This window comes from Suricata suricatta, chromosome 3 (assembly GCF_006229205.1).
Source record: "Suricata suricatta isolate VVHF042 chromosome 3, meerkat_22Aug2017_6uvM2_HiC, whole genome shotgun sequence".
In the NCBI taxonomy this organism is placed as follows: Eukaryota; Metazoa; Chordata; class Mammalia; order Carnivora; family Herpestidae; genus Suricata; species Suricata suricatta.
The window spans coordinates 59,715,795-59,741,142 of NC_043702.1; the positions used below are offsets into that span (position 1 = coordinate 59,715,795).

The 25,348-nt window shown below is 40.5% G+C and overlaps 1 protein-coding gene across 1 annotated transcript in view; it reads right to left on the reverse strand.

The window, feature by feature from the left end:
* MYO3B (myosin IIIB) overlaps positions 1 to 25,348 on the reverse strand; it is a 373,850-nt gene that overhangs the window by 248,931 nt on the left and 99,571 nt on the right. Inside the window, exon 8 of the mRNA XM_029933308.1 lies at positions 7,944 to 8,009. Coding sequence (XP_029789168.1) covers positions 7,944 to 8,009 — 66 coding nt within the window. The remainder of the gene's footprint in view (positions 1 to 7,943; positions 8,010 to 25,348) is intronic.

The following is a 25,348-nucleotide window of genomic DNA, read 5'->3' on the forward strand; positions in this document are numbered from 1 at the left end:
AGCATGACTGCAGGCTGCAACTTGTCTGTACACTCCCCACACTACTGAAGGATATTGCTCTGGTACTACCCTGGGCCCAAGGCTGCCCTGTTAGAAGATTATATTCTTAGCTTCCTTTGTAGCTAGTTTGGCCACGTGATTGAGTTGTAGCAAATGAAAGGCTCCGTGAAATTGTCAAAGTTTTCTTAAAGTAAGCAAATTTTCATTTTTCTCTCCTTTCAGCTGGCTGTAATAAGTCGGTAACTGTTAGAGCTACAGCAGCTGTCCTGGCCCATGAGGTACCCTTGGAAATAGAAATCACATTTAATGGGGTGGCATGAGGGCAGGAGCCTAGATGGCTGCCAGGTGCCCTGCCAGATTAGTGGACCCTATGTGGCCTAACTCCCAGCTTATGTCATGTAAGAGAAAGACAAAAACCTACCCTATTAAAGCCATTGTAACTTGGGATTTTCTATCACAGCAGAATTGATCTTACTCCCAAATGGTTATTATATAAACAATAGTATTCCCATTTTACAGATTAGGAAACCAAGGCTCAGAAAGATGAAGTAATTTGTTCAAGGTCAAAAATGTAAGTGGAAATGTTAGAATACAACCTGACTTCAGGTCTAATGCTCTTAATCTCTCCAACATACACTCTCTAAAACAACTCTTTCCCATGCTGAAAATACTGGAATCCCCATGTTTAACTCGTCCTTTTCCTGTAGCACCTGTTTTCTCCCATCATTAGTTGCCAAGCATTGTGAATTCTGCCTCCCAGGGTCCAGCCATCCATTTCCTGTCCCACTGTTTCTTCCGCATAAAGAAACTTCTCGTTGGCTGATGGCAGAGACAGAGGCACTCACAATGGACAAGCTGTGCCCTGGGAGAGGTGTGGGAGGTAGGGCTGTTTGTGGAGCAAAGAAGTGAAGGTAAGTCTGCATTCCAGGCACTGCTTCTGTTTTGACCCCTGCTGAAGCACATTTTCTCAGGTTGAGTTTGAGGTGGTGGTAACAGTTGTTGAGAAGGGAGTGGAGAACTATGAGAACAACCTGAATTACAGGACACGTAGAGAATGGAGCCTGGCATGAGTAAGAGTTATTTGCCAAGTTCCACAGACACACATATAATTTAATCCTTACAGTAAATCTATGAGGCAGGTCGACTGCTCCAGCTTGACAAATGAGGACCAAAGGTCAGAGAGGTTAAATATCTTCCCCCAAGTTGCACAGCTAGCAGATGACACAGCCAAATGCTTTTCTTGATGAACCATGTGGCCCTCTGGGGAGAGGGGAGGTGAACAGACTATGGGCAGAGCCATGAGGCATGTCCCCACATCCCCTACCCCTGTCTCCCACACACCATGTGCATGGACACACAACACAGAGCTCACCATTACTTCTGTTCACTTCAACTGCACCTGCACTTTGATTTATATTATGAAATTCAAATTCAAATTTAAACAAATAAAAAAAGAAAGAAAAACCAGGATGGGGTAAACAGCACACCATCTAGGCTAACCCTAACTAAAAGTCACCTAACATAATGTGCCACAAGAACTAATGTGAACTCTAGGACATATGCTACAGGTTTGGTTTCTCACAAGATCCAAACCCAGCATTTGATGGGAAATAAATCAAATATGCTGCCTAGAATATGGATCATCCACTTTACTGTGCCTTTGGCTTCTTTTGGATGAGGCTAAAACCCTCACTGCTGAGGTTCCTATGATACGGGTATATTCCAGATAGATGTGGACACTGCGCCATGCTGCAAACCTCAAATGACAATGAGCCACTTCTTGGTTTACATCATGAGAAAAGCAGACTTTACTGCCTGAGTTTGTAAGCAGCGTCTAAGTGAGATCAAATCGGGCCCTTGATGCCTTTAGATGACTTATTAGGGAATCTAAATTAGACCCTCTTCAGGGAGACATACCCTTGAAACACAGCTTTATTTGTTCTTTTAATGAGGAGGAAAAAATCCAAATTTTTCAAAATGAAAATAAGTTGGGTTGCATTTATAAGTATATTGATCAGTATATGTTAAGAGGAGAGAGAAGAATTTGGGGGGTTTTAAATGAGAATTTTTTAAATTTTGAGCTTCTTCATGAGTTTTTAGTAATTCACTAATTCCCTGTAGCTCAAGAGATGCTAATTAATTCAAGAAGCCATAATAACTAATCATTGGCTAAATAAATCTAAAAGGGAGAGAGTCTGTCACTGGAGATACCACTGCTCATTTTAATTAATATTACCAATTTGTGAAGTAATGTAAATAAAAGTTATTGTATCCTTCTCCTCCAGGAAATATTAACCCTTTGCATGGCCACCTGAGAATCTAACAAGGCTTAAAAAGCCAAGTGTATTTGTGGAGCTTAATCAATTACTGAGTTAGGACACTTATCATTCCAAATGTGTTGTTCACAGACATTATAAGAACCGTGTGGAATTGAGCTCCCACAAAATGCAGGATGGCTGCCTCCAAGGAAATACAATCAATATCAAGGAAGCAACCACCTCAAAATGGTTCAGGCCTAGAGAAAAGCCAATGTTCCAGTTCCAAATTTCAATTTTTAAGGAATGAATTTATGCAAATACCCATTAGTTTTAGCAGTTTTGTAGCTCAGAGTGATCTCAACTTGTTAACATGCAGTACAACTGCTTGTAGCCATTTGAATGTCATTTGGAGGGAAAGGAAAGGCTGCCTCTACATTTCATGGCTAAATGGCAAGGCTCAGTCACAAAGCTCACCTTGGAAAAACACACCTGCATGCTTAGCCACTCAAGCTGGCCACCCCAAGAAAGCAGTGTGTGCAGACCATATAGTTCGAGCCTTCACTAAAGCCTTAGCTGAGCAGCCATGGTGCTCCTGGTAGATTTGTCCTGGTCTAAGAGAAATCCTTCTTTATTGTCTCACTAATCAGCTCAAGAGCCACTGATGATTAATTAAGTCCTAAAATTAATTCCTAATAAAATCCTGAAAGTTTTAAAGGCAAAATGAAAAAGGATAGTTCACAGATACCTATTGGCCAATAATTGACAAAGCGTTATAGTTTAGTCCAAAGACCTGAAATTAGTTTGAACTGGGGCGGGGGGGGGGGGGGGGGGGGGGGGGGGGAGGAGTGTAGACATCCTTCAGGATGAAGGTGAAGTTGGCAAAGGAAAATTATTGTTATCTGGTCAAAACGCTACTTCTGAATGGAGCCTCCTGACAAAACAGAAGTCTGGGTGAAACTTGAACCAGATAAACTTGTTATGCAAATTGCTTTAGCCATAGGGGAAAGGGCTGATAATGAAATCTCTACAAAGCCAACCACACATTACAGAGGTGACAAAAAACATTGGGCAGGGTCCTAGTATATGGATAAAAAGCAGTGTAGAATTTATGTGAGCATCATGTTTAATTTATCATACCTAAGCTGTCAGGAGTCATGCTTTGACAAATGCATAACTAACTCATTTAAATGAGTCAATTATCACTAACGACCAAAGGTTCAGAACCAAACTGATGTTTCTTTTCTTTTTTTTTTAAACTCCAATACATGTTTACTAATAAGATTTCAGACTCTCTTAAAATCTCTCCTAGCATCTCCAAATTAAGGCTGGAAACCTGAAAAACACCAAGCCACATCCCAGCACTCCCCTGCTACCTCATGCCTAGTCATATTCATTCCGTCTCTCATCCCCCCACCCCCACCTCTACGCATATAATCACTAGCTACATCCAGGCTAATCCCTTCAGACCACTGCAGCAATCAATGAGAAGCCACAGAGGTCCTTTGGTTAAGTGGAGACCAACATGGACCAAGAGAGATCAAAATTACTGAATTGCCTCTGCTATGGTTTAGTAGCCACATGAGGATAGGGTATTAAAAGTTTTAAACCTTGTAATACCCAAGATTTCTTTATCATCCCCCAAAACCAGAAACTGCCAGGGAGACTGAGTCACACATGCAAAAGCAAAGGGCTTTATTACGGGTTTAGGCTTGCCGGGGCCTAAACTCGGGCTCACAGACTTTACCGGCATGGTGGATCCATGCTGAACAAAGGTGGGGCAGGGCTTTTATGAGTTTGGGAAGGGGGAATTACAGGAAATTGTGACATAGGTACAGTGATCCAATTATTATTATACAATATTATTGACAGGTTTATCCAATTACAACATTTAGAGTGTTGACCAATCACAGAGTAGACCCAGGACCCAGGACCCTCACGTAAGGTGTAACTAGCCTTAAGCAATAGGCCTGCCCTTAGGAATGTTAAGGGTATTACAAGGGTGGTCCCTCTTGCCTTGGGCAATGTGTGCCCTTCTATTGTCTCAAACCTGCGTCCTTACAACCTGTGAAAGAATTTTAGTCTGTTTGCTCTTTAGAAAGAATTCATTTATTTAATACAATGCATTGTTGTTCAATCTACAATGGAAATTGAAGCAACTAACTGAATAATTCAAGCTAAAAACACCTTATCTAAAATTAAGAGAAAATTATCTTCTCCACCCCAGTCCCACCAATAATGAAAAGTTTGTAATCTGAAGGTTTTAATCCTCTATCCTTCTCCTACCAGTATGGGCAAGATAAGTATAAAAGCAAACCAAGGCTCTCTCTTTAAACAGATACTTCTAACTCAGTGAGTGTCCTTGTTTGTATTTCATTAGAGATCTGAATAAACAGAATGGAATAGTAAAGTCAAATTGCATTTGGTAGGCTGAGTAATGGCAGACGACGGTATGCAGGCTCACCTCTGAAACCAAAGGTTGTTATTTGGGAATAGTGGGCAGGTTTCTACCTAAATATATAAAACAGAATAATTAGTCTCTAATCCTGAGACTCAACTTTCTAACAATCTTGTAAAAAAAAGAATTCATGGTTGAGGAATCTAAGATGTTATGGGGAAAGCAGGATTGGGGGCTGAAGTCAGGAAAGAATCTATGAACAAGTATAATATATAATATTTTCACTCATAAAACCATTAAAGACAACTCATTAAATAAGGAGACTGATGACATTCTTCCATATCTTAAATTAAGAGTAAAGCATACAATCACTTAATTTCTATTTACCTTCGTTGGCTCATTACAATCTTTTCAGACTCTCCCTCTCCTGTGGTTTTAACAAGATATTTTTCTTTGTGCCTTATAGTACACATATTAAAGGCACCAGTTTTTGTGTTCTGTACTCCATTCTAGTATCAAGACCCTTCTAAATCTAAAGCAAATCAGAATGAGTGCATCTAGAAATCTCAGAGTTGGGGAACACGTAAGCAGACTTAAATGGATATATAATAGGACCTACCATAGAGAAAAATCAGTAGTGGGAGGGATTTCTATACTGTTCAACCCTGAAAGTCCCAACCTCATCATCAGTTATGTACCTTTATTCCCAAATCCATCTAAGCAATATCATGCTTGATTTAAGAATACAAATACACCTGGGTGGCTCAGTCCGTTAAACATCCAACATAGGCTCAGGTCATAATCTCAAGGTTTGTTGGTTCAAACCCCACATCGAGCTCTGTGCTGACAGCTCAGAGCCTGGAGCCTGCTTTGCATTCTGTGTCTCCCTCTCTCCCTGCCCCTACCCCACCACTCATACTCTGTCTCTCAAAAATAAATAAAAAATGCTTTAAAAAAAATGTTTAAAGAACACACACTCTTGAAAAAATATACAGAAGATAAAAATTTGGTGAGTCAAGTCACATTTTAGAGGCATCACAAGAGCTTGGTATAGGAAGGCATATTTGTGAATATGTAATGGATTTTTCTAGGCCAACAGCTTTGAGAAGGTCAATCAAGGGAATCTGTATGCAGCAATGGAATGAAAAGGAAAGTTCTTTAAATCCAGCCTGGCTAGCAAAAATCACTGGAACCATAGCCCTTGTATCTCTCTCCCTGCGGTGATCTGAAATGGGCCTCCAGACAAGGTGTCTTTAGTTCTCCAGTTCCCTTGACCTCCTCCTTTGGTTCCCAAATCCCAGGGAGTGCCTCTTCCTCTGCTTCTAGTGAGCACCATCCCTCTGGCTCTGTCTTGTTCCTCTCGCCATTGCCTGACATTGTCACCCTTAAGTTGTGGCTGCTTCTGCATTCTGCAGGCTTTGCAGAAACATCAGAGTGGGGACTGGACAGCCGAGGAAATGCCCTAGCCTTGAACTGTATGGTCACATTCCAATATGGCCTTGCTTGGTAAGAGTTCTTGGAGTTCTTTACTGTTCTTTTCTCCTGAGGAAGACAGCACAAATCCAGGAGGGGCCGGACAAGCAAACAATTTCAAGGATCTTGAACTATGTTGCATGTGAAACAAAAGTTAAATATAGGTTCACAGCTCTTTCTACTAACCCTTAGAGTCAAATAGGTTTTAGAATTCAGAATTTTATCCAATTTTAGAAAAGTAAACTGGTGCATTTACTGTATGTTATGTAACATTCCTCAGCAGGATCTGGGGCAGCACACTGTAATCAAACACATTAATATATCTGCAGCAATTCACATGAATATTCACACTGAGTGAGACAAATAATCACTATAAATAGCTTCATTTCAGTTTAGGTCATGTGTTGCCACCAAATCAGATCACATAAGGTCAGGGCTTGTAGCTAAATGAGTCAAGACAAAAAAAAAAAAAAACACCAAAAACTTTCATTTTTTGGAGCTCTTTGGATTCTAGAATTGTGGATAAGGAATTATTGAACTGTATTGTGACTGAGTAAGGAAGATGATCAAGGGCTCCAGTTTCCTTCACTGTCCTGCCTCCTTGTGGAAGCTAACAACACACATAGATAGAAGTTGGGAAGTGTTGTGTTGCCCATTCCCTACATCCTGGTTATTAGCTATCTGGGGCACTTCTTTTCTCCTCCATGACCTCTGAACACCTTGTTTGATCTGCTAGACACTGAGCACACCTCTTTGCAGTTCCTGTGCACTGGATAGGCCTTGCAATGCCTGGTCTAGATCCCACACAGTTCACTAGTCCCCTAGCTTGGGGGTCACATAGTCCCCTCCAGCAAACTGCTCATCTTCCCCAGATCTGGGAGCAGTGTGGTCCTCTCAGGGCCAGACCATCCCAGCACTGAGTCACCATCCTAATGGTATTACTGTTGGTTCTGCTACCGTCTTAGTCCCATTCTCTCTTGCCTAGCTCCTGGTAACACAGCTCCCATCAGGTGTGCCACCCATCACAGGGGTTTTTATCTTGCTCTCCTGACCTTGAGCCCTTGGCTGGGGCTGTTCCCTTTAGTGTCTCAGGCCTGAGATCCTACCTGCCTACTCAATCATCCTGGGAACTAGAGCTGTGTCCTCATACCACAGATCCTAGAAAAAAGTCCAACTTCAGAGCTGCAAGACCTCTGTTGAAGGTTGCCACCTTCTATCTCTTCTCTGGGACGAGTGTGGGCATCACAGTTTTATTTCTAATTGTACTTGTTGACTGAGAGAGAAACACATACAGAGATAGAGAGACAGAGAGGGAGACAGACAGAGAGATGCACACATAAGCAGGGAGGGGCCAAAAAGGAGGGAAAGTGAGAATCTTAAGCAGGCTCCATGCCCAGCACAGAGCCTGATGCAGGTATCAATCTCACAACTGTGGTATCATGATCTGAGTCAAAATCAAGAGTTGGATGCTTAACCGATTGAGGCACCCAGGCACCCTGGGCATCACAGTTTTAGACGTTGAGTCTTCACCCTTATTAAAAAGATCACTGGCAATATTTGCTCCAGGACAGAGTAGCTTCTCAGATAAATGTGATCTACACGATCAGAAGGACTGATTATAGCCAAGAGTCAAATGCAACTCCTTATTTTTCAAATTCTGCAGAAACATCTTCCATCATTTACTGGAACAAATTCTGTGTCATAACGTGCTAAAAGGCATAACAACTTCTATAGCCAAGTAAATTCCACAGCTTGGATTTCCAATCACTGTTCAAGGCCTTGCTGGATAAGCAATTTTTAGTGGAAGAAATACTCACTGTGAAATAAAGTGGTTGAATTCCTCACACCATTCTTCCGGGTGAAGTAAAGTAGGAGGAGGATTTCTGAAAAACAAAAGCAATTTTTTGTTCTCTACCAAAAAAAAAAAAAAGTGTTTAAAGGCAAAACATCAACTTGTCTTTACTGATATTGTTCTAAATAGGTCTGATAAAATCCATTCTGTTTCTTCCCAGGTGGGACTCATTCATTAGTGGTAAATTATAAAGTGCCAGCCCCTATTCATTTAGTCCTTCATTTTCATTGACTGAAGGCTTACCATGTCCATGGTTTTCTGCAGGACCTGTGAAGTTACACAGATCAGGAAGATTCCTCAGGGAGCGGACACTGATGAGGGGTGAGCACACAACCACCATCACTGAGAGCTGAGTAGTATTAATGCCATAAGAAAGAATGCCGTAACCCTAGCAGTGCTCAGGGCTTTAGAGAAGTTTTACAAGGATTTTCAGATCATTATGTTACCATTTGAATGAATTATGTGATGCGTCTGAAGTATACTCAAATCCATCAAATTTTTAACTACTGCCTGTAGGTTAACTTCTGCAATAGGCACTGTGGGGAGCAAACCAGCTAAGACAGTGCTCCAGACTCATGGGGCCCCTGCACAGACAAGGTGACAGACACCTAATGTAACTATGTATTGGAGGTCTAGGGGAACTAGAGAGCTGTAGAAAGACTCCAGTAACCAGACCAGAAGGTAGAATAAAGGGTCAGTAAAAGCCCATTTGGCTGAAAGTTTAGCCAAAGAGATGTTTTCCCCAAATTTTTATTAACATATAATTGACATATAGTGTAGTATCAGTATCAGGAGTAGAATACGGTGACTCATCACTTACATATAACACCCAGGGCTCATCATAACAGGTGCCCTCATCACCCAGTTAGCCCATCCCCCACACCCAACTTCCTCTCTGTCATTAAGAATCCCCAAAGAGACTGCATTTTAAAACAGAAGTAACATTATCTTTAATTGGTAAAAAAAAAAATTTTTTTTAGCCATAAATGGACGTAGGGGCTTCTGGGCAAATCAAGTTCAGCAAATGAAAAAAGTTACATTTCTGCACATCTGAATTATGATTTGTATATCTTAAATCCATTATATGTACCTTTGTTTTCACCTGGGCTCTAACTGCTCCTTATAACCATAGATTGCTTAGCTTCAATAGGTAGAGGAATGAGAAGCAGCAAGAATGACAGAAATTTAAAAAAAAATGTATTAGATAACATGATTGTAATGTGCCTCTCAACACCCATTCTCCTCTATTTCCTTGAGTACAGTTTTTATTCTGACACAGTGCTGCCACATAAAGACTACATTTTCCTGAGTTTCTTGCAGCTAGGTGTGTCCATGTGACTGAGTTCAGGCCAATTATATATAACTAAAATTGTTCTAGAGTGTTTTTAGGAAGCCTTCTTTAAGGAAGGGAGACAGGACATCTTCCTTCTTTCCCCTTGCTACTTCCTGAGTATGGATGTGATGGCTGGAGTTTAAGCAGCCATTCTGGATAGGAGGTAAATTTGAAAATGAGAGCCACAAGCTAAGTATGGCAAAGAAGATAGATAGGGTTGGGGCACCTGGGTGGCTCAGGCAGTTAGGTATCTGACTTCGGCTCAGGTCATTATCTCACAGTTTGTGGGTTGCAGCCCCCATGTCGGGATCTGTGCTGACAGCTCAGAGCCTGGAGCCTGCTTCAGATTCTGTGTCTCCCTCTCTCTCTGCTCCTTCCCTGCTCATGCTCTCTCTCTCAAAAATAAGTGAACATTAAGAAATAATTGAAAAAAAGAAGAGAGATAGGAAACTGGATTCATGAGGACACTGCTAAGCTGCTGTACTAGCTCTAGATCGCTTCCCCTTAGTCTTCCTTAACAGGAGAGAGAAGTAAACTTCCATGTTTTTAAAGCCATTGTTATAATGCAATTAATCCTAAATGAGCCAATAGTATTTCAGAGTATTAGCCTATCACATGATTAGAACATAAGTTGATAAATGATAGAGAAACATACACACAAAGATATGTGGGAACATAATTAAGGAATAACTTACCCCACTTGGTAAGTCCCAGCAGACTTTATAAAGAAGATGAACTTATGCTTTCCCTTGATGATTAGGTTGGAATTTTCAAGATAGACAAGGAAAGGGAAGCTACTACAGGCTTAGAAAACAACATGTACCAAGTCACAGATGTGTGAAAGAGTCTGGCAGTTTCAAATAACATGAGTAATTTTTTGAGACGAGACTACATGATTCTTTTGGATCTGGAGAGAGAACATGAGGGAAGGAAGAATGATAAGAGAGAGGCGTATGATTTCCCTGTTCTGTATAAGAATTTCATTATCCTTCATATCTTCTGATTCAAAGACTCAAAGGAAAATTATCTGTGTGACCACCTAGAAAGAGTCAGTAGCGGAAGCTTGCCCTTCAGTTATTTTGGAGGCTGCCTCTATTCTATTCATTTAACTCAACATTATTTGCCTTCATCTTTCCTTTGCATTAAAAAAAAAATAACAGTAGCATTGCATAACTTCTACTTCAATGCTTGTTTGGCTGACCTGTTCTTACTGGCTCCAGCTGTTTGGGGCCCCAGCTGTGGGCCTCAGTATATCATCTCTTCATGAAGTTATCCTACATTATCACTAGAGCCCTTTCCAGAACTTGAACTTCCCTTGCTCTTCTTAGGTTTTTTACTCATTCTATTTTAACTGAGATCAGTTCCACAGAGAAGAGCCGCTCAAGCAATTTACTGTCCAATAGACTTAATTCACCCCTAAAGCAGTTAACCATGACCAAGAAGTCACTTGTAGACAGAATAAACAGATTTGATTAAAAAAGTCCTAGTAGACTCAACACTGGCCAGCTGAGCATGAAGGGACAGCCCTCTGCTGCAATCAAAGAATGACCCAGCAAGGGTCCCCTGGAGAAATGGAGTCGAGTGTCCACCCTGGTGTAGAGAATGCTGCACTTTCCTGCTTTCAGTCCAGCTATCAGCAGGAACTAGAGGCCGGGACTACGGTTTATGAGTTGGCCTGAACCTCTGCAAGACACAGAGGAGAGTGGCAAGGGATCCCCTCTCACCCAGGCCATCACCAAGCCCTCCTCACCTCATACAAGGAAATATTTTTTGAAGCTTGGTATCATTGGAATTTGGTTTCAGAGAAGCTCATTTGACCTTGTAGGTAGGTGCCCTGCCTTTCCTGGAATTGATCCATCATACTTAGGTTCAGTAAATAGAGATCTTGTGAAAGATTATTATCTGTGTGTAATGAAATCTAAAAGGAATTTGAAGGCTTTGTGGTACTTTGTTTGCACTGGCAACATAAATTCCAGTCCTCTCGCCATCCAGGAGGAGCACCAAATAGTAATAATGGTCCCTTTTTGGCTCCTGTCAACACCATAGATGCAAGCTGCAACCCTGCCCAGAGGGTCTCTTTCTGAAAGGAGATGAGATGCTTCATGTTCACCATGATGGGCAAGTCAGTGCACAGCTGTGATTCAGAGACAAGCAGGCATACTCACTTATGTGTACAGATGCTAAGAGACTGCAGAATGTATAAATGGTGAGTGACTAGAAGGACTGCAAACCTAGACAACCAGCTTTAATTTGGATAATGTTTATAAACATATGTTTTGCTTCCATGAAAAAAGTCAAAACGTGAACATTGTGCTCAGCATTTGTTTTGCAGCAAGCCATTATTGGGGCGTACCCCAAGCAGCCAAAGGGGCCCCACAAAGCTCCTTCCCCAGGAACTATACTCAGCCTTCTCAGCATCTAGCTGCCATAGCTTTGCACTGTGTTTGTGAGTATCTGTACTTCATCTCAGTGTATTTTGTGCATCCATTAGCAAGCAACATGTGTCCTAATGCATCAGAAAAGCCTAAAAGGGGTTATCTATTAGGTCTGGGAATGCTCAAAAAATTTTCTATATAAATTAATGGCAACTGCTTCTTCACTTTACTTAAGCTATTTTTGACTTAAGAAAGTTATCATAGGAACACTCTACTTTTGGCTAGCACGGGAAACCTGTATTAGAACTAAGTTTTGCCTGTCTAGATTTTACTCCTCTGATTTGAACCCCAATTTCAATTTCTATAAAGATGATCCATTCACAGCACACAAACAGCATTAAGGCTGCCTGAGGCTAGGAGCAAATGAGGTGATGGTAAAGAGTCCTGACCCTATTATATACCCATTTTTGACACTATAATCCTGGGTCCAGCAAATACAATGGAGATCAAGTTAAACTTTTTCCCACAAAGCCTCTGTGGGAAGAAGCTTTCTGAAGAGTCCAACTGAATTCATTCCTGAGAGAGAGAAGCAGCTGACGGGGGTGAGCACCTGGCCTCTGGATAGCCAATCCTGATTTAAACTGGTGGCCTCTGCCACAGCATGATGCAAAATGATAACATGGGTCAATCCGATTCTCTTTAGGTTATTTTCCCCACCTTAAACTAAAAAAATAAACACAAAACAAATAAAGAGAATGAAGAGGTTTAGTAATGGGAGCTGAAGCTAAGAAATCCATGATGACAAGGCAGATGGGAGAGGCCATGGAGCACAATGTGCAAGCTCAAGTTTTAGGAAGCAAATACTACAAGCACACGGAAAACCGGGGAATGAAGAGAAAACAGGCCAGGCAGACGAGGAAGGAAGAAATGTGCCACCAGAAACTGAGACCCCATAGGCTATTCTTGAGTTTCTTTTGTGAGTACTCCTCTCTCTGGTGCACCTGGAATATTACTGGCCCTAGAATTCTGTTCTTGGCCCTATTCTCTTCCCGTTCTACACATTCACTGATGGCTTGTTGGCAGCTCCCTAATTTCTATCTCCTGCCTTGATCTCTCTTCTGCCTTTTGGCTGGTGCATCCAAATACTCACTAGATGTTCTATTTTAATATCCCAAGGGCACCTTGAAGTCAGCATGTTCAAAACCAAACTTTTCTTCTTTCTCCAAATCTGAATTCCCCTTGGTTGTTGAAGTCAGAAACTTGGGTTCTATCCTCTCCCATAACCCTACATTTGGTTGGAGAAAGCAGAATAATGACTCCTCCAGAGAAGTTCACATTCTATGTGGACTATGTTCATAGGTTCACACTCCATGAACATACTACCTACCTTCCACGGCAAAAGGGATTTTGCTGATGTGGTTAAGGCGAAGGACATGAAGGGCTACCATGAATTATCCGGATGGGCTCAATTCAACCTCTAGTCCTTTAAGGCAGAAAAAAGAGGCAGAAGGAAAGAAGAGGCAGGGGGATACGAACTAGGACTTTACTTTCCATTGTTGGCTTTGAAGGCAGGGAAAGGGTGTTAGGTGCCCAAGAATACATGTGGCCTCTGAAAGATGGCATTGGGCCTCTGCTGATACCCAGCAAGAAAATGACACTTCAATTCTACAAATGCAAGGAACTGAACCCTGCTAAGAACCAGAATGAACAAGGAAACCAATTTCCCCCCACAGCCTTCAGAAAGGGGTGTAGCCTTACCAACACCCTGATTTTAGCCCAGAAAGATCTAGGTTATATTTCTAACCTATAGAACTAGAAGGTAATAAATTTGTGCTATTAACCTGCTACATTTGTGGTAATCTGTAATGACAGAAACAGAAAAGTAATATATCAATTGAGCACCAAGTCATATCAATTCTACTGCCTTAAATTCCTTTCTAATCACCTCATCTCCTGTTTCATGTCCTAGTTCAGTCACTTATCATCTCGTCCAGACTACTCCAGTAGCCTCCTTTTCCTCCCTCCATCTATCCTCATCTCTCTCGAATCCATCTTGCATTTAGCAGCTAAAATTTCTTTATAACACACAAATCTGACCTTGTTATTTTCTTGCTTAAAATACTTCAGTAGAGCCACACTGCCAGCATGATAAAAAAGCAAACAAACCCCTAACGCCTCTGCATGATATACAAATGGCCTTGCCTATCCATCTACCCACCTCATCTCAAACCACATCCCCGTGTGCACCTGATGACACAGTTGTGTACTGCACAGTACTTGTAGCTCCTAAAGCAGGTCCTATTATTTCATGCCTCAGGGCCCTTGCATATGCTGGACCTTCTGTTTAGAGTGCTATCCCAATTTGTCTACCTGGCATGCTCCTACTTATGCTTCATATGCATCTTTAGTACCCAGAACAGCAGCACTCCATAAATTTTTGCTGAATGAACAACTATATGAATGAAGGCGCACTAACATACATCTACTGTAAGTAAGCCAAGAAATGATGCCAGAACAAAATATGACTTGGTCCCCAAAGCAGCATAAAATTAGACAAAGCAAAACAGCTCCTTTGGATGGGAGCAAATTCTAATAGTATTTTTCATACAAGCAGGGTTTGAGGAACACAGGAGTCCCCTTGGGTGGTGATTTGGGTTGGATTTGACAATATGAGCCTCATCTCTCTGCTTTTGAAGCCTGAATGCCCCCATATCCCTCAACATATTTGACCAAAAGGAGAAAATAAATCATGATTAAAACTGCATTATAGACATTATCTGATGTCAGAACTACTATATGAATATGCATGGTTGGTTTAAGAAATTTACTTGAAAACATCTTCCACACAGAAAGTGGAAGAGTTAGGTTTTAAACAGATAGTTCTATTTCAAGTCAATACTCCTCACTGTTTTCTATATTTTTATCTCATGAAGAGTCCATTACATTGAAAGATTAAGAGAACATACATTGAAAAAATGACAGAAAAACAATTAGCAAGCAACACCTCTAGAAGGTGCAAGTCCTCAAACCCTAAAGCACACTCACTAAAGATCTGCTGAGTAAAAAAAAATTCTCAGTGAGACTCAGTTAATTAAGAAAAGCTTCCTGGAAGTTGTGAATTTTAAGGCTGGTCCTAAAGAGGGTACACACACCAGTTGCAAAAAGGAGAAGGGTATCATAGAGAGGAAGACATAAAGACTGAAGTATAATAACTAATAATCATTAACATGCAGTTAAATAAACTCCTGGGAATGTGCTCAAATGGTATTCTATTTATTTACTCATAAAAGCAATAAACTAAGACATTGAGCCCAATTAGCTGTTCTGAGAGTATTAACCACAGCAACAGAGCTGCCATCCTGATCTACAATTGGTAGATTTAGATTCATTTATGAGGGTAAATGGTTTGGTGTGTGCCTGCATCTCGTCCCCAAGTATCTCCACCTAGCTCTAGCCAAACTTGCTTTTTTCCCTAAGTCACATCTTACTGTTTAAAATCAATGACTTAAAAATGTTTATATTTACTTGTAATATATGACTCCATCTTAATGCAGAAAATTCCCCAATTTTGTGTCAGGGCAGAAGACCTTCCTCTGCCCTATGGTCCTTCTAGTTGGACTTAGGATACAACTGACATGAGAAACATTAACAGGGGAAAGTCAAGTTTAATAGCATATGCATGGGAAATCCACACAGACATGGAATTCCAAAGACAACGAGGCAACATGAAGCTTCTCTGAGCTAAGGAGACGGGTAGGAGCCTGAAGATACAAAGGGAGGAAAGGCTGTTGGCAAAGAGGTGAAAGGTAATACTTGGAAAACCAAAGGTTTGCCTATTATGCAGACCATTTCTTAGGTAAAGGAGAGTCTCTGTTCATAGCGTTCTTCTTCATACCGTCTCTCCTTTCCAATGTAAACTGAGGCAGTTGATGGAGAGACAGAGAGCTTTTTCTGCACCTGTAGGTTTTGATTACTTTTAACTCAAAATAATCTTTATGCTAAACTGGCACACCCCGAAGCCTCTCATCCCGCACTCCTTCAATAGAAAGCAAAAGGCCAAATACCTCTTCACTATCGCCCCCAATCTCAAGATCTTGCTCGTATGGGGGCGCTTGTATTCTTTTAGACCTTTTTATATGCATTTTTATTATTTTCTATAGATACATATAGACTGTTTCTGCTGTGCTATATGTATATAATTTAATAAATATGATATACATTTTAGAATGTATTTATAGTTGGGGACAGTGGAAATGGGAGTAAATGCTACACATAAGTGTCGTGGTACTTATCTTTTTTCCATTCAATAACATGGCTTAAAGATCAACCCATGCCAACTTGATACTTAAAGAGTATTCCACAATGTGGGCATACTATAGTTTGTTAATTCATTCACTCATTGGTGGATTTTCAGGCTGTTGCTATTTTTTTCACTAATAAAATGAAGGCTGAAATGGTTTACACATGCCACATGTCATATGTGATCTCTAATTTTTAAAAGGTGTCTTAGGTGGCAAACATTGCTGCTGAACATTTAGGATCCTACTACGTAACTTAAATGCAGAGGCAGCAGGCACAGATTGCCTCACCTTCTCAAGGTGGCCCAGCAAGCAATTCCAGAGCGGAGGAGGAAGTGACTATGAAAAGGCTCTGCAGGGTTGGGAAGCGTGCCCCTAGGTCACCACTCCACAGGATACACAGCTAATGGGAACTCTGAATTGTTCAACTCTACCAGTGTCAGGCTTTGAAGGCTGCTGCTGGGTTCCATTCTGCCACTGGCAAGAATCTGGGACCTGGTTTGAACAGTGAGTGTCTCTGGGTAATTATCTTGACCTATGAGACACAGACCAAGATTTATTCAAAGCAGATATATTCAAAATGTAGCAGAATTATGCTATAATTCTGCTGAAGTGAAATCACTAGAAAAAATTAAATAGTTGAAGATATTTCTTTAAAATCAGAAAACATGATATGAAAATGACACAGAAATTAAGATCACAATGCTATGCACTGCACCCTCAGTAAATGTGAAAGGTAGCACCTGGTTAGAAAAGGCACACATGCTAAGTGGTGAATCCCTCACAAAGGCATCTCCCTCTTAGGGTCAATCCTCTGAAGCCGGGGGGAAAAAAGAGAGGAAGAGCTGTGAAGGAGAACTCCAAATGAGGAGGTATCTCGAAGAAGCAAATGTAGAAAAGTATCTTCTTCCTTTACCCTTTAAATTCCCAACTGAGACCTCTGTAACAAAGGACAGATTCATAAGAAGAAAGCATACAAATTTATTTAATGGAAGTTTTACATAATATAGCAGCCTTAGGAAGTGAAGACCTGAAGAAATGGCTGAACCTGAGTGTTTTTATGCTGGATTTGATGAAGACTGGAGAGTCTGGAAAGGGGTGATAGGACAGAGAGAATGAGTAGAGTGATAAACTGGGGGAACTTAGCAAGACCTAGGCACACAGATCCCCTCTGTACCCACTGTCTTCAGAGATAAGGATGTTCATTTCCTCTGGGCAAAAGGAGGGCACCCTCGCGTGAAGGGTTTAGGACCTGCTTTAGAGAAAGGTCAGAAAGTCCTTCCTGCTCATGCCATTTCTCAAAATCCTTCAGCTTGAAATATTCGACATTTCAAGGCCCCATATTTGGGGACAGTGTGTCCTTAACCCTATCAGAAAAACAAAATGAGCCTCAATCACATCTCAGCCTTAGATGACTGCTGTCTACAAAAACAGAGGGTTTATGGATAACACCTATGATGATTTATTCCACAATAACTGAAGAAATTACCAAAAGCAGTGAGGAGAAAAGCAAAGATCTGTGCTTAAATTCCAACTTTATTGATTCCTTTGATTCTGATCCTTAATAACCTAATCTAACTCTGTCCCTAAAATAATACCATTTGCAATGTTAAGCTAATCCTTAAAAGGTAGTTACCACATCAAATCACAGGGCTCATAATAAACCCATTCCTAACCATTTACCATCAGTAAGTGACAAGATGCTCACTTCTTCTGGTTTTTCAGCCCTGCAAGAATCTGTTTCAAAGGTCATCTAAGAATTTCAAGATGACATTATGTTCCCCACGTCAGAGGTTATTACTCCAGGCCTATGTTTGAGATTGGATGTGTTACAGAGCTTCCCTAATCTTTGGCCACTACACCAACATTTCAAATGTTCACAAAAGGCATGCGTTGTATTTTCTCACTCTCTCTAAAGCACACTGGGGTACCTTTCTCTCTACTGTACCCTCCTTATGCAAACACACAGAGCACACAAGCAACTCACCCATGCATGCAGAGTACAGGAGAAAGTCAAGGACAATAGAAGGTACCATGTCAGTAGAGATGATAAAGGGGAAAAGTGGTACACAGCTCACTGTCTGAGCCAATGTGGCCATTTGCTGACACTCGTTCTTCCACAAGAACTCAGCAATGCCATCAAGTCCAACTGCTAATGTCCACTGTACCAGGGAAGCAGACCTTGCCCAAGGGCTGGCTAATGACCCTTTTCTCCTCAATGGTTCTCTATGCACAGAGTGGAAGCCTCAAGTCTATTTTTTTTCACACAGTTTTAAAAGCATAATTTAAAGAGAGCTGTTTCAAATAGGACAGGTTGTTTTCTAAATGTTTTCCTATCTCCCGATTCTGGACCTTTTATGTGTGTTCTGGGGGACTGTGATCATTGAAGGTGAATATTATGGTATGTCTGAGCATGCTGGAGATGCAGGATCACTCTCCAATTAGGGTGGCTTTTAAGACGAAACAGCTTTTTATGTGGTGGGATGTGACAGTGGGCCAGGAGACAGGCAAAGCTAAACAGATCTCTAGACATGCTGTGCTTTCCTGAAGTACCCATTTTTCTGGGGATAAGTTGTTTTAAATAGTTTTGTAGGAAAATCATTAGAGAGTGAGGGAGGAGGAGACAACAAAAAGTAGGACTTCTTCCTGTCTGGCTCCGTACTAATTTAGGAATAAGATAAAGCTGTCAGCAGATTGGGTCCTAAATAATCCTTTATTACTGATAGAGCTAATCTTGGAGAATGTGACTTTCATCTGCCAGGGAGCTGAGATTTAAAACTGAAAGACAAAGTTGGACAGACTTATCAGGCACGTCCTGGGCCCAGGGCTAGACAATCATAGGTCCTCACTCAGGGGCAGAGCCTTGGCCACAGAGCTGGCCTGCAGGTTAAGAACAATCACCCAGGGCAGGCTGACTCGCAAAAGAAGGGAGAAGGGAAAGGAGCTGAGTTACGCCTCTCCAAATTCACCATCTGCATACATCACTGCTGATCCTCTAGGATCTGTCGATTTGGTCTAATCAGAAAGCAGAAAATACACTAGTAATTTGAACAGGGAACATATAATGTAAATAATTATTTACTTGTAATAGGGGATTAGATACTGAGGCGTAAAGAACTTTAACAAATATAGGAAGAGCAGATACTGGAAAAGAGCTACCACTACCTCTAGCTGAGACATAATACCCAAGGAAGAAACTAAGTCAGAAGAGCCCCTAACCCCAAGGTTGAGACTCACAGCTCACTAGAAAGGAGGGGACTGTGGCCCACACGTGGTGAAGTTCTCAGAGGTGAGACAAGCCAGGGCCGGCAAACAGAAAACCACCTGCCGCACTTAAGTGGGAAGCTGCTCAATGAGTCCTGGTAAAAGTTGCTGTAGAGTGAGCACCACTGGGTGGCCCAAATGTGACTGTTAGGCAAAAACCACAGAAGCAAGAAAAAAAGTACACCCAAACCAGGAAGAGGAGTCTCTGCTCCTGCAGCGGCCTTCCAGTGCCCTCTACTGACAAAGCCTGACATCTGCCACATGGCAAAGGGGGAATGTTCATGGAGTCTACTCCAGTATCACGAAGCAGGCCAAAGAAGGGCAGAGTCAGAGCTGAAAAGCACTAAACTGATAACTGGTGCAGAAGGAAGTGATGAGAAAACAGAGATGCTGGAGTGTTATGATGTTCTTTTTTATTTTTAGATGAAACTCCAGATTTTAGAAAAATGTCTATTTCAGGCTTGCAATAGGCCACTTCCAGCCACCATCAACTGAATCAGTATAGTATCCTCTGACATTCAGTGCACTTGCTGGATATATTTCAGAGGCAATGAAGAGATAATGGAAACCTTCTTCCCCTACTTAAAAAATCTGTTTTGTCATGGTGCGTAAAATTTCCTCATTAAGACTCGTTTTCTATCCCAGAAGTTCCTTATTGAAATGGGAATGTTCTGGAAAGCATTCTACTGTAAACACTTATTGGCCAAAACTTTACTTGGGATACATGGCAGGCAGGAATAAAAACTTAGAAAAAGGTACCCAAAACAAGGACAAGTGAGGGAACAGGACCACAAACACGGATTTAATCTCTTTGTGGTTTTCCCTTTCTGGTTTCAATTTTGTGTCAGCTGTAAAACTGAAGAGTCAGGTGGCATGACACTTCCTCTTACTCTTTCCTGTCTGTCTCTAAAATTTCTCTAAGAACAGAAAAGAATTAATTAAAGTCAGTATAGTTCAAAACTCTTTTGCCAGGATAATGACCACAGAAGGGGAACTCCCTTCTCTTCGAGGCTCCCTTTCCTACCAACATACTTACAAGTGCTAGATAGGGAGCAGGCTGAAGGGAGCAGATAATGGTTCTTCCCTTTATTCTCTAAACCAGGAACCCACGACTCTCCTTCAGCTGGACCACTTTTCTGCAGACTCTAATATTATATCTGGGATTGATATCCTGAATTTCTTAAGAGCTTATTATGTAGAACCACCGTGCCCAGAACTTACTCCTTTAACCCTCACATAAATTCCATCAGGCATGTCACACAACTCCCTGTTTCAGAGGTAAGGAAACCAAGGCTTAGGGAAGTTAGGAGGTTTGCAACGCAGGCAGCCTGATCCCAAAGAGCGTATTTGCAACCACTGTGCAGGCCTCCTCCCCCACTTGGGAATTCCTCTTCGTTGATTAGACAACACAACATCTTTAGAATCTGCCAGAGCAATTTACATCATATTAATGGGGGAATATGGGCCCAATTTGATAAGCCAGCTTAAGCATAGTGCTTTTTGGATCACCAAGACATTAGCAAGCAAATCCAAAGAATATTTTGTTTGGGATGCAGAAGGATCAGCAATAGAGAGTATGAGCTGAGAATGTTTTCATCTGTTGAGTTTTATGCATCCTCTATCATTCAGCTCCCTCCAAAGTCACAGCTGGTAAAACCAAATGGGTCATTTTACCACAATCAGACTAATGTCACAGTTCAAGAAGCACCATTTGTCTTCTAAGGCAAAGCCATGCACCTAATTACAACACAGTTAATAAATTTATAATAGACAAAAAGAAATTGACTGCTATGGATTTTTTTTTCCTAACAAAGCAAAACCATTTAAAGGGCAGATTGCAAATCTATTCTTTCTTTTATTGTGTCAATACAGTTAGCAATATATTCTAGATGGGAAAAACCAGGGCAGACCTCAGATGAACAGATTGTATCATCAGATACTGCCACATTGTCTCTAATGGGGGAAATTACCAGCTGAATATCAACACCTGTCACTGTGAGCAGACCCTGGCATACACACCAGGTAGGAAGGCTGTGCACTTCCTTAGAGCGATCTGAGCCTGGGCCACCAGAGACAGTATGCATGCCAATGCCAATGGAGCAGGCTCCATTTAAAATCAAGGAGATATACTAAATGCCAGGGGAGATGAAGCAGCAATTCCTGAGGAGGATTGGTTGTTAACAATCGTGAGCTCTGAGAGGTTTTATAGAGACCAAGCTAACTGCAAAAATGGAATTAACACAGACTTAAGCAGAGACTGGCCTCAGCAGGAACCAGTGAACATTCATCCCCCTTCAAGGGCAAAAGATACCACCAAAGCAGCATCCCCTCTCATACCTGGAGGGTTTGAGTCATGTCTCTGCTGGGTAGATTATGGTCAATTGTTTTCACCATCCCCAAGTCAATTACAATCATTGCTAGTAAGTGAATTATGTCTCAAGTCCTGGCAGTTTGTGAGCAAGCCCACATTTATTTTTCTGACATCGTAAGCACATCTTCTCTTCACAAGGGCTTTGGCTATTTTTCTACTGGGTTGCCTAGCAACCTTTGAAGGGACAGAATTATGGGAGAGGGATGCTAGAGACATGCTGATGAGTGAAGATGTGTCTATTTCACAGATTCCTTTTTTAAAAGAAATCTGTTTGTTGTCCCCTCAGGGGTAGGGGTGGGTGAGAAGCTATGTGATATTACAGTGCTGCTACTCGGATACACACAATGCAAGCAAGTACATTTATACAGGCATGTTTAGCAAATGGGAGGTTATCACTGGTTACTGCATATTAATAAAGATGAACAAGAACATCAAGTCATCAGAAACTTACTGAGAAAACACAATGCCCATCTGACTGTCTTCTCTTAAGATCTCAGACCATACCTGAGGAGAAAGCCTGTGATCGCTCTCATTTCATCCTAGTTGGAGTGACCAGTGGATAATACTGCATTTTGTTTGCCTTGTGTCCTTTCTTTTGCTAAATTATATGTCCCTACAAAAATAACCCATTTCATTCAGGTGTCAAGTTTACTTGCAAGGAAATGAGCAAAGTAGCCTCCCATGATTCTTCTAATTTCTTCTGTGTCTATGGTTACTTTTTTAAAATTTTGTATGTTTAAGCTTCCTTTTCTCATGATTAGATTAGTTAACAAGTCATCTTTTCAGTTATTTTTATCCATAATAAACTCATGTTTTATATTCGTTCTACTGTTTCTTATATTTTATTTCATTAACTTGCACTTCTATTTTATTACATCCTCTCTACTACTTAGGTTTAAAATTTTTTTTAATTTCTTGGTTGCGAAGCCTAATTTATTTACTTTCATTCTTTCTTGATTATTAATACAAGTATTTAGGGCTATGAATTTGCCTCTAATCCCTGCTTTAACTATTTCCCCTTAATTCTGATATGTAGTATTTTGATAACTATTATTTTTTTATTTAATTTTTTTATTTAATTTTTTTCATGTTTATTTATTTTTCAGAAACAGAGACAGAGCACAAGTATGGGAGGGGCAGAGAGGGGGAGGGAGACACAGAATCCGAAGCAGGCTCCAGGCTCTGAGCTATCATCACAGAGCCCAATGCAGGGCTCAAACCCAGACTGTGAGATCATGACCTGAGCCGAAGTTGGACACTCAACCGACTGAGGCACCCAGGTGACTCTATAACTATTATTTTCTATATATTCTTCAATTTCCATTTAGATTTTTTAAAGTTTTTATTTTTGAGAAAGAGAGAGACAGAAAGAGAGAGAGAGAGAAAGAGAGGGGCAGAGAGAGGCTGAGAGAGAAAGAGGCAAAGAGAGAGAATTCCAAGCAGGCCCCACTCTGTTAGGGCAGAGCCCAACATGGGGCTCGAACTCACAAAGTTGTGAAATCATGACCTGAACCAAAATCAAGAGTTGTATGCTTAATGGACTGAGCTACCTAGGTGCCCCATTTAGATTTTTTAAACTTAAGTTGTTAAAGATGGTTTTGTTTGTCACACCTAGCTGGTAGGAAATCTTTGTTTTGTGTTTGTCTCTAGTTTGATTGTACTGTGATCAGAGAATGTTGTCTGCACTGTTTATATTTATAGAATCTCAAAATGTCTTTATAGCATTTGTAGTAGATAAAAATAAGTATATATTTATTAAATAGGTATACATGTTTAAGTATGGTACATTTACATAATAAATGCAATATATATATTACTATAAAATTATATAAAAATATAGAGGCACCTGGATGGCTCAGTCGGTTAAGCATCTGACTCTTAGTTTCAGCTCAGGTCATGAGCTCACAGTTTATGAGTTTGAGCCCCACCTCAGGCTCTGTGCTAACAGGCTAACAAGCCTGCTTGAGATTCATTTTCTCTCTCTCCCCATCCCTCTCCTCTCTCTCTCTCTCTCAAAATAAGGAAATAAACTTTTAAAAATTCTATAAAAAGTATAGATAGATCAAACCTTGTCCCTTACAAATAGAGAATGCTCTTTTCAAGTGCCCCTCAAACATTTATAAAAACTTATACCATCATTTATTTTTTATGTATTATGTCCATCATGGATTGAAAGAGGTTCAATAAATAACTTCTGCAACTGTTTATCTCCTTGCAATTTCAGTAGTTTGTAGTTTCTATCTTATAAACATGATGCCATAAATAGGTATACTCCTTACATCTTCATTAAAAAATAGCATTTACTGGGGCACCTGGGTGGCTCAGTTAAGCATCCAATTTTGGCTTATGACATGATCTCCCGGTTTGTGAGTTCAAGCCCCACATCAGGCTCTGTGCTGACAGCTCAGAGCCTGCTTCAGATTCTATGTCTCCCTCTCTCTCTACCCCTCCCCAGCTTGCATTCCGTCTCTGTCTCTCAAAAACATTTTTTTAAAAAATAGCATTTATTTAAAAGCGCCCTTCTTAGACTAATTTAATGGTTTGGGTCTGGATTCAATGTTGTCTAATACTAAGAACACAAATTATAATTATTGCTTCATAAAAATCTTCCATCTTTTAAAGAAATTGAGAGAAAATAAGAAAAATACATGTGGATTTCAGTTACCATCTGTTAAAATTTCCTCTTAGCCTGAAGGACAACCTTTAGTATTCCTAATAAGGCAAGTAAGTTAACAACAAATTCCCTCAATCTATGTTTACCTAGGATTGCTTTTATTTTGCCTTAATTTTTCAAGGATAGGTTTGCTAGATATAAAATATTGGCTGACAATTTTTTCCAGCACTTTGCAAATGTGATTCCATTGTCCTCTGACTATCATTTTCAGGTGATAAGTTGGCAATAAACCACATTGACATTCCTCTGTATATTGTCAGTTGTTTTTCCCCTGTTGATTTCAAGATTTTGTCATAATTTTTAACAGACTATGATATGTATAGGTATTTATCTTACTTTGGGTTTACTGAAATTTTGGTTTATGTAGTTTACTGTTTTTCATCAAACATGAGATGTTTTCACTTACTATTTATCAAATACTTTTTCTGGACCCTTATCTCTCTTTCCCCCTTCCTGGACTCCCTTTAAATGTCTGTTGAAACTTATGATGGTATCCCACAGGTCTTTGCAGCTCTTTTCATTTTTCTTCCATTTTTTTTCTTCTTCTGTATTCTTCAGACCAGTTAGTTTCTAGTGATTTCCTTTCAGGCTCACTAATTCTTTCTTTACCATATTAAATCTGAGTTCTAGTGACTGTCATTTCAATTATACTTTTTACTGTGATTGTGGTGAAACAGAGGCAGCCTAGCATGGTGGAAAAGAACATAGCTCTGTTGTCAAGCTTCAGAAATTCGTCTATTCACCATTTATTAGCTGTGTGACCTTGGGCAATGTTACTTGGCTTCTCTCTACCTTGGATTTCTCATTGCTGTAGTGGTTTGAGAACTGATATAATACATATAAAGTGTTTAGAACAGAGCCTGACAAAGTAGTACCCAATAATTCTTTGCTATTATTATCACTGCTGATGTAGGAGTTTGATCATCAATAGCAGATATGGTCCAGAATTAGTTTTGTACTATAAGCCTGAAATCTTATGTAAGAGAAATAAGTCCCATGTGTGTGATCCCATTAGTCATTCTTCCCAAGTTCCAGTTTCACTATGTTTGTTCCAT